Here is a 9,943-nt window from a genome sequence, read left to right on the forward strand (position 1 = left end):
CACTCGGGCTGAACTCAATCAAAGGGTATAATCTAGGTAGAAATGATCTTGCTCAATAATGGGAAGGTGTTCATAAGCAATACCTACACCAGTTTTCTTCTGGAAACAGAATTGAGAACAACGAGGTGGTGAAACAAAGAGCAAGTATTGTAGCACAAGGGTTCACGCAGATACCCAACTATTCTCCAGAGGTGGGATCTCATTCAGATAACTTATATAATTGGCAGTTCAAAATCATCTATCTCTGCAGTTGATAGATGTAGTGATTACATACCCATGTAGATCACTAGATTCAGATATAGATGGTTCCCGGCAGAACCTCAATTCTGAATCGAAGTATAAAATGCAACATACATTGTGTAAAATCAATAAGTCACCATATGACTTATTATTATTGTCAGTACATTTGGTACAACCGACGTAGTGAGTTCCTTATACATAAGGATTACTCCTACAATGATGGTTATCCATGTTTGTGTGTCCGCAATGACGACACATGTAATCATCTAAAATGACGGAGTTTAAAATGAAGGATTTGGGTAAACCAAAATACCGCTCGTTACTACAACTTGAGCACCTTCATTCATACATTATGGTATACTACGTTGTCTATATCCAAAATATATTGGAGAAATTCATTATGGACAAATCATACAACAAACTTATACGTTTGTTCTCAAAGCCTCTACCAACTTCAACATGCAGAAAATGTTTCTGGAATTGGTATTCGATGACTTTGAGATATGCAAGAATCAGGGGGAGTATCTTCCTGAACTACTCATGTTCAATGCATCATATTATACTCTTTTTTCCTTTACGAGTTTACTTCATAGGTTCTCATCAAGGTTTTTAATGAGGTAATATCAACACAAGATCATATGTCATACTTTCTGTTTTCCCCACCGGGTTTTTTAGGAAAGTATATACGACATATTTATTGTCCTCTAAATTCTATGAATATACTTCATATTGAGTTAACGGAGGCAATAATCATTATATGTTGGATCATTTTCTCCTTATTTTCCCACTGGGTTTGAAGGAGTTTTACCAGCATAGCCTGCACTACTCCTCACATTTTTTCCACATGGTTTTTGGAGGAGACTTAACCAAAGATGATGGATCCTTATGCAGTCAGGCGGTGATTAGGGGGAGTGTTAAGAATAATAACCCATGCTGTTATTAGGGGATAATCCCCGCTCTTTTCCACTCGTGCGGTTCCGCAATACTAGCAACCGTCATGTCGGTTACAGCCTGGAGAGACGCCTCCAGCGAACCGTCGCCTCCCTTGGAGGCAACCGTTCCATTGTATATAAGCTTCAATCATCAATAAAGAATACACAGTTGATTCATTTTGTTGTCTCTCTCGAATGTCTCTCGATTACACATCAACACTGAGTTTGGTGATTTCAGCGCTAAATTTATTCACCTTGACTAGTCAATCCGGCAACAAACAGAGAGGGAAAAGAAGAGGACGGTGACCAAGTACAGTGCTATGTACTTTTATTATTGCCATACACACCATCATCGTTTCAACAATACTTCGAAAAACTGGTGTTATCATTGCTTCCAAACAGGTACTCCCTCTGATCCAAATAAGTGTGGCAATTTTCAATTCAGGTTAGTTCAACCTTAGTCCCAAATTACGACACTTATTATGTATCATATAGTTTTTCAAGATACTTTGGTATTCTTCGAATACTTAAGAATACTTTGGAACCAAACAGACCAAAATGTATTTGCATAGCTAGCCTTAGCTCTAATCAAGGTGGAGTAACAATCAACTTGCAGTGTTAAAAGACGCCAATAAGGTGCATAGCATAGAAAAATTCTGACAACACATTCGGGCGTTGCATATACTAGCTATAACACTAAACAATGACAATGACATCTACAACATTGCAAATCTAAACATTGGATAATTACGGTAGCATCACATTCATAGCTTGGCACCGGCTACAGGGCCCCCCAACATTTAACTTGACTGCAGGGGGAACTCTCTCCAGGATGTATCTTTTGATGGCACCAACTGCTTTATGTGCTTCCAAGATCATAGCTCGGCTTCTGATCCAGCATTTACCGGATTTTGAGGGACCACACCTAACAGAATCACTAATCGCCCCCGTACCGGCACCAAATATACAGTCCAGTGTGAGGCTCTCAAGTGATGTTGCATTCTTGAGAATATCACATGTTAGCTCCACCATGCTCTTTGCAGAGCAAAAGCCAATGATCTGCACCTTCTTGAGCCTCTCATGCTCGTGTTGAAGAATCTGCCTCAAAAATAAGGAGGGATCTCCAAAAACCGACTCATGCTGCATATCACTCTGATCTACCTGCATAGCATCAAATATTATTGCCAATCAAATTAAATGTCTCCGCAGCAGATACTTAGACACATTTGAAGCGTGAACAGTAAACTCACACTTAAGGTGAAACTCTCCAGGACAGGACAAGCATCCAGAAACGAAGCCAAGGATAAATAATCATAGGTCGGGGTAACAGCATCATCATCATCCTCACCAAGGTGAATATTCAAGTGCTTTATGTCAAGGAATTTGTCAGCTACCATTGGGGTATTAACCGTCTGCACAAAGATATCTCGAATTAATCACATTCCTTCTTACAATTCATAAACACTGGAATATAATAATTGAAGCTTCAGAGTATACCTCAGAAGACGAGTATATAGCAAGAGTCTGAAGATGTGGCGCAATAGAAGGTAGCTTAGTGATAGCATAACTTACAGCATTGGGCTTATATGAATACCCCACCTTCAAGTGTTTGACCTTTGATGATTCTCTAAGCACGAGTTGTACTGGTTCACCAAAGAAGTCTAAAGTGGTGAAGTTTGGAGCTGTGCTCTCTATCACTCGCAGCATATTGCACTCTGACACAGTCAAACAACTAAGCCGCTGCAGCCAGAATGGTATCGTCAAGCAGATTAGCTCCATGCAACACCAGACTTGCAACTCCTCCAAAGCAAAACAATTGGAAATAAGATGCCCCAACTCATCCCCCGTGATACAAACTCCATAGAGACGCAGCTTTGTCAGGCTTCTCAAGCAATCAAATCCAACCATGGGATGGAAGGCACAATTGGTGAGGTCAAGATAACAAATTGAGTTTCCACGCCCATCAAGTAAAATTGAGCACGGGAAGTTGTACTCTTCCCTATATCGCCAAGGCAGAAAAAGGGTGATTTTTTCAATCCCTGGCGTGACAGCTTTCTGGAGCCAACTATTTAGATGACATGTGTTGACATTGTTACAATCATCAAATACAAACTCAAGTATCTTCACACTGGTGTCTGAGTGATTTTTCAGAATTTGATTAACTCTGCTAGTGAAATCCCTTGCTTCCGTCCGTTTCAAGCCTAGTGTTTCCTCAGTGAAGATAAGCTTGGGGTGGCATCTCCAAGAACGTAGAAATGTGCGAGAGACACAGGCAGAGTGGGCAGAATCACACAATGGCATTAGGGAATGTACAAGGCACCAGATATCCTGCACAGGCATGGAAAAATAGTTGATCACTGGGATTGTAAAGGCAAACATTTTTTTTACAAAAAATTAAGGAACCCAGTCAAGGAATGGTGCTTTGTGCGATAGCTTGGAACAAATAAACCCAGTAGCAAAAAGACAGAAATAGCGTTGACATGCAAAGCAATCATAAATATATTTCTCTCAAACACGCAGGAGGGCTGTGTAACACTTCATTAAGAAAGAAATATGTAGAAGGCTGAAGATAGAAACTTCCTCAACCCAAACACACCTCTAAGGAACAAGCTAAGAACTCACACCACAGGAAACAAAACTACCAAACTAAGACAAAGGACGAGCCTAATTGTCCAAGGTAAGCGGCCCACATAAAAGCTGCCGAAGTGCCAAATGTCTGGCTGAACACTAGAGGGTGCATTCACTAGCAACTGTCAGCAACCCATGAAAACATTTTGCCTAGCGTCACTGCAAACGCAATTGTTCCGATGCTTCCATATGTCCCACGCTACCAAGATAATGAGGCAGTTAAGCCCTTTTTGGAATTCTTTGGGAACTTGATTGAGAACTTGGCACCACCAGCTTGAGAACCAGCCAGTGGTGGGTTGTGGAGCAACAGCAATTAGGCCTAGTCTTTGCAAAATACAAGACCAGACCTGCAGGGCAAAGGCACACCGCACAAGGATGTGCTGAGTTGACTCCTCAACTCGGTCACACAAGGGGGAGAACATATCAGGTGCACCGAGCCAATTTATGCACCCAATGCACCGGTGAATTTAGGACCCTTAGATGAAAAAATAATGGGCCAGATTTTGGTCAAAAGAAGGACTATACCTCTTTTGCAGAGACAGCCTTGCACTTTCTACAAACTAACCCGCACTCCACAGCACACACTTCCCATCAAAAAATCTGTGTGTTTATTTTTCTGGCCCAAACATAAAATGGTTCATATATTTTGAACCGAACGATCGATTTAAGATCCGTTTTGACTATCATTTTTGTCTTGACAAGATATTCGAAATAAGGTTGATGTTCAATATGTATCCAAAAATTAGTAGTTGCTGGTTTTTTGAAGCTTGACTCGGAACTTGTGAGAAAGATGCAAAACATGTATATGTTGCAGTCAAGTTGAGTTAAAATTTTCAAAAAGTAAAAAAATTATACTCAATATTGATCTTGATTCGAAGATCTCGTCAAAACAAAGATGGCTGTCAAAACGGATCAGAAATCGGACATTTAGTTTAAACTATATGGCACCTTTTTGTTTGAAGTAAACAAATTAAACGCGTAGATTTATTTATAGGAAAGGGAGATGTGTAGTGTGGGTTGATTTTGATAAATAGGACTATTCTGCAATGTTCCAACAATCCAACTACCAGCCTGATCGTATCCTTAAGTTTTTTATCCAATGGCTCATATAGCATGGGTGCATTCGGTGCATGAGTTGGCTCGGTGCACCTGATATGTTCTCACACAAGGGGAAAGCAGCCGGTTGTAGCAACCTCCTTTTGGCCAGGGCGTCCGCCATCCAACATTGATTATTGATGGCAAGCCAAATGAATAGCTTACAGCGCAAATGAGCCCAGGTAATCTGATAGTACCAAAAAGAAAGCCTCATAGGCTGATTTGCAAGAGTACAAGCCAGACCACGTAAATCACCTCAGTAATAAGCAACTGAGAGGTTAATTTCACTGTCAAAGCAACAAAGAAGATAATACTAGAAGATATGTTCACGATTTTATGCGGACAGCACAGGTCAACCAATTTTCCATTATCAATGTTTTATGCCATACCTCGGGTAGATCCGGCCCTGAAGATGTCGGCGTATCATCACCCTGTGACTGATCATCTTGTTGGCAGAGTGAGTCCTTTTTATCTGGCACTGAAGTAACCAATTCATCTGCAGCACATAATACACGGCAGTGAGTGATACAGATGTTAACAGAAGGAAACAACCAACTCGAGCATACAAACACACACGCACAGGCACAACAATTCTGGTTCTCCCTTTTACCCAGTTTTCTGCAAGATAACTAACACGCACTCGCTTAAATTCAAGAAAAAATATAAATATTTTTGCAAAAAATGATGGAGGAGCTCATCAGACAGTGGGATGAAGATCCTTCTCCAACCATTTGTTTCTCCTACCTCCAACTCCAAGGCTTATCTTGGATCGTGTATCAACTAAACAAGGCATTGGCTCCCCTGCTATCTCTGCGTCCACTTGTCAAATCTTGAGTGGGCCGCCTTTGATTCGGCCGGGGATTGAGACCTGACGGCGAGGGTGAGGAGGGCAGCGAGGGGTGTGGAAGCAAGAGCACCGGCTCCACGCACGGGAACGCGGGGTAGACGACAGGGCCAACGGGCAGGCGGACGACCCCCTTGGAGGCGGCGCGGCTCGTGTGCGCGCGACGGGGTAAGAGGAGGGACGGAGGGGATGCGGGCGTGCGCGACGGCGACAGACGACTGGCGAGGCCACGAGCGCTACCGTGAGGCCCGCAGGGAGCAAATCGTCAGCGTCGGCCTCGTCGGCGTGGAGATCCCGGAGCTGTACGAGGAGAGGGGCGCGAGCGGCCTGTCCCACATTGAAGTGGTTAGCAAGCGACTGGCTTCATGCCGTATCTCTGTCCCTGAATTCTGATTCTTCCCTTCCAATTTCTTCCCAGATTTGATCCCCTTTCTTTCTTCTCCACTTCTATCCCCTCGCGCTTAATCTGTTCGTCTCTATCGTCTATTTTCCAGTCTCCCACACGACTTCTTGATTCCTCAATTTGAAGATAACTCTCCTTCGCTACCTTGTGTTGCCGCCGCTTTTCTCATCGCCGGTGATTTCGGCCGTCGTGTTCGGTTTCCTGTTCCCTCCTTCCTCCGCGGATTAGCCTCCTCTCGCGTCTTCTCCCACCCTCCATCCCCTAGATCTTCAGATTGGAATCTTGTAGATCTGTCTTTGTTGGGGCTTTTTCTTGGATTGTTGCGGTAGAAGAAGAGTGCCCGTTGCGCGTTATGAACTGGATGCCAGGTTTCTTCTAGGGTGTCTCAGCTGATTCCTTATTCCATCCAGATCCATCTGTCTTTGTCAACCCTGATCGATTGGGGTCCCGAGTCTGATGGCCATGGGAAAGTTTTCTGCTACGGATGCTGTTATAAGAAGTCGTCCTCCAGGTGCAGGACTGGATCCTGCCATGGCAGATGCTCGTACTGTGCCTCCTTCTCCTGCTGCGGCCTTGAAACTCATCAGTTGGAATTGTGAGGTAAGGGCAAGAGTCTCCGCGAATCCAACAAAATGGACTATTTAGCTAGATTGATGTACTCCACCGATGCGCAGGTAACTTTTGTTTCAGAGACTAGGTCCTCTAGGTGCAATTCTGCTCAGCTAAATACTCGTTTTAATACTTCGGCTAGCTTTGTGGTTCCTTCGATTGGTCTTTCCGGTGGACTGTGGTTGCTATGGTCTGATGATGTTTCTCTCTCAGTCAAGTACTCCAATAGCAGTCTCATCTTAGCTTTAGCTGTGCATTGTCCCACTAGTGTAGAGTTTGTACTTGTATGTGTTTATGGAGATCCCCACCATCGTCTTACTAATATGATCTGGGAGTTTATTTTCAATTTTGTATGTGATAATCTCGACAAACCAGTAGTTTGTTTAGGAGATTTTAATAATATTATGTATGATACGGAAACTTCCTCTATTAATGTGTATAAAAATCGTATGCGTGCTTTCAATGGGTATGTTAAGCAATGTGGTTTGTTCGACTTGGGCTTTTCTGGCCCTGCTTATACGTGGACAAATAGACGTTTTTCTTCCAAACCTGTGTTTGAAAGGCTTGATCGTTGCTTGGCAAATGCTGAATGGTGTGATCTTTTTCCGAACACTAATGTTTTTAACTTGCCTATTATTTTGAGTGATCATGCTCCTATATTGGTCTCCACGGAATCGAAGTTTCGCAGGCCTCGGTTGACTTTTAAGTTTGAAAATTGGTGGGCTCTGGAAGAGGACTTCCACACTGTTGCTAATAATGCTTGGTCCTCTACAGTAAACATGCCCTTCCACATCAGGGCTAATAATCTTGCAGGAACGCTTAAAAAATGGTGCAAGAAAAAGGATTCCCTCCAAAAACAATTACGATCTTTGGAAGAACAGATCAACAACATCCAAGTACAACCCCTTGAGGATCAGGAACATTCTGTTGAGGTTCAGCTTGTAGCTCAATATGAAAGAAACATGTCCAAGCTCAATGAATATTACAGGCAAAGGGCCAAGAAACATTGGGCTACTCGCGGTGACAGGAATACTTCATTTTTTCATAATGCTGTCACTAAGCGTAGGAGACGCAACCGCATTCTTTCCATCAAGGATGCTCAAGACAAAGATCTTTTTGATCCCCAGGACATTGCAAATGAATTTGTAGACTACTTTAAGAACATTTTTCAATCTTTAAGTCCTAATAATTGTAGACCTTTTTTAAGTACTACTCTTCCTCAGGACACACAAGACTTTACTACTTCAATACCAGATAAGCAGGAACTCTGGGAGATTTTAAAAGAAATGAGGATGAATGCATCTCCAGGTCCGGATGGCTTTAATGCGGGCTTTTATAAAACAGCTTGGAGCTGGATTGGTGATGATGTTACTCAACTGGTAAGGAATTTTTACGTTACAGGTGTTCTGCCTCCTCGTCTTAATGAAACTCATATTGCTCTTATCCCCAAAAAGATAGTTTGTAAATTACCTTCAGATTTTAGACCTATAAGCCTGTGTAATGTAGTTTATAAAATTATTGCTAAGTCCTTGTCTAATAGGTTGAAGTCTCATTTGCCAGATTACATCCATCCTTCTCAGCAGGCATTCATTAAAGGTAGACGTATTAGTAACAACATCATAGTAGCGCAAGAAATTGCTCACTCTTTCTCCTTGAAATCCTATAAAGGCAATGACTTCATGCTTAAAATCGATCTTGCAAAAGCTTTTGACAGAATCGAGTGGAATTTCATTTGCTCTGCTCTTGCACGTAAGGGGTTGCATAGCCATTTCATTAATCTTATATATGCTTGCATTTCTTCTCCCTCTTTTTCTGTGATCATAAATGGGCAGCCTTTTGGATGTTTCAAAAGTTCTAGGGGTATACGACAAGGATGTCCTTTGTCTCCATATCTTTTTGTCCTTGCTGTTAATGAGCTCTCAATGGCCCTACAGAATGCACTACAAGCCAACCAGCTCTCAGGTATATCCTTAGGTCCAAACTGCCCTCCTATCCACTCGTCCAAACTGCCCTCCTATCCACTCGTTAATGTTTGCTGACGACTTGTTGATATGTGGAAAAGCTAATATGCAGGAAGTTCAGACTATTTCCCAAATTTTACAGCAATTTGGCCACCTTTCGGGGCAGCTTCCCAACTGGAATAAGTCAGCCATTATGTTTAGTACAAACGTTTCTTTGCAGGAAAAACAGGATACCAGGAACTTATTTCTAGTGCCAGATATGGATAACTCCTTCACCCATTTGGGTCATCCTCTTATTCTTCCGGCTAAGGATAGAGCTAGAGCTTATAATTTTGTGTACGATAAATTTAAGTCGAAGCTCTCTACTTACAAAGCTAATAGGCTTTCACATGCAGCTAGATTGACCTTGATCAAATCTGTGTTCTCTTCAATTCCTGTCTACTACATGTCCAACATTTTGTTTTCTAAGAAATTTCTTGCTAGGCTCACATCTATCATCAGGAATTTTTGGTGGACAGGTATTAAGGATGACTCTACTAAAAGGGCTCTATGTTTGAGAGCCTGGGCGGACATATGCACAGATAAGAAGATAGGAGGCCTAGGAATTAGGAATCTACAAGCCATCAACCAAAGTTTAATTCTTTCTGCAGCTTGGAGAATAGCTAAGGAGCCTAACAGTAATTTAGCTCTTATTCTCAAGTCAAAGTACTATGCAAATACCTCATTTTGGAGAGCAGAAGCCAATATGCCTAAGTCAGCTTTCTGGACAGCCATATTGAAGGTAAGACATCTACTGAGCTCTGCATCTTTTTATCAACTTGTGGATGGAAGCTCCTCCATTTGGAGCTCTCCATGGTTCTCTAAATGGCAAGATATTTATGACAATTTGAATATTCAACAACCACCTTACTCCTATCCAGCTGTGGTAAAAGATCTGTGGTCCAATAGTCAAAAGGTATGGAACACCCAACTAGTTAATACCTTGTTTACCCCTGAAACTGCGGCTGTCATCTTGCAAACCCCTATAGTTGATTCTCTAGGCCATGATTTGCTTGTATGGAAGCTAACCCCTTCAGGTGAATTCTCAACCAAAAGTGCCTACAAGCATTGTTACAAAAATCTTGAGCTCCCTATTAATCAGAGACCTAAGCCAGTGCCACAACAGGTAATCTCTCTTCTCAATCAGGTTTGGGCAGAAAAAATGATGTTACCCAGGGTTCAAACTTTTGCT

General features: G+C 42.2%; 1 protein-coding gene across 4 annotated transcripts; it reads right to left on the reverse strand.

The window, feature by feature from the left end:
* Window positions 1–1,539: 1,539 nt before the first annotated feature.
* On the reverse strand, window positions 1,540–6,722 carry LOC123062603 (uncharacterized). Of its 4 annotated transcripts, none has more exons than XM_044486185.1 (5): window positions 5,640–6,722; window positions 5,285–5,391; window positions 2,745–3,500; window positions 2,423–2,584; window positions 1,540–2,333 (listed from the first exon to the last, which is right to left on the reverse strand). In XM_044486185.1, exons 1-5 carry the CDS (start codon window positions 5,686–5,688, stop codon window positions 1,920–1,922), a joined length of 1,488 nt encoding a protein of 495 aa, XP_044342120.1. In that variant the 5' UTR covers window positions 5,689–6,722; the 3' UTR covers window positions 1,540–1,919. The 4 variants fall into 4 exon arrangements, with proteins under 4 accessions (XP_044342120.1, XP_044342117.1, XP_044342118.1 ...); XM_044486182.1 differs by having other exon boundaries at window positions 2,670–3,500; window positions 5,640–6,718; XM_044486183.1 differs by having other exon boundaries at window positions 2,670–3,500; window positions 6,287–6,717.
* Between the last annotated feature and the right edge of the window lie 3,221 nt (window positions 6,723–9,943).

This window comes from Triticum aestivum, chromosome 3A (genome assembly GCF_018294505.1).
Source record: "Triticum aestivum cultivar Chinese Spring chromosome 3A, IWGSC CS RefSeq v2.1, whole genome shotgun sequence".
In the NCBI taxonomy this organism is placed as follows: Eukaryota; Viridiplantae; Streptophyta; class Magnoliopsida; order Poales; family Poaceae; genus Triticum; species Triticum aestivum.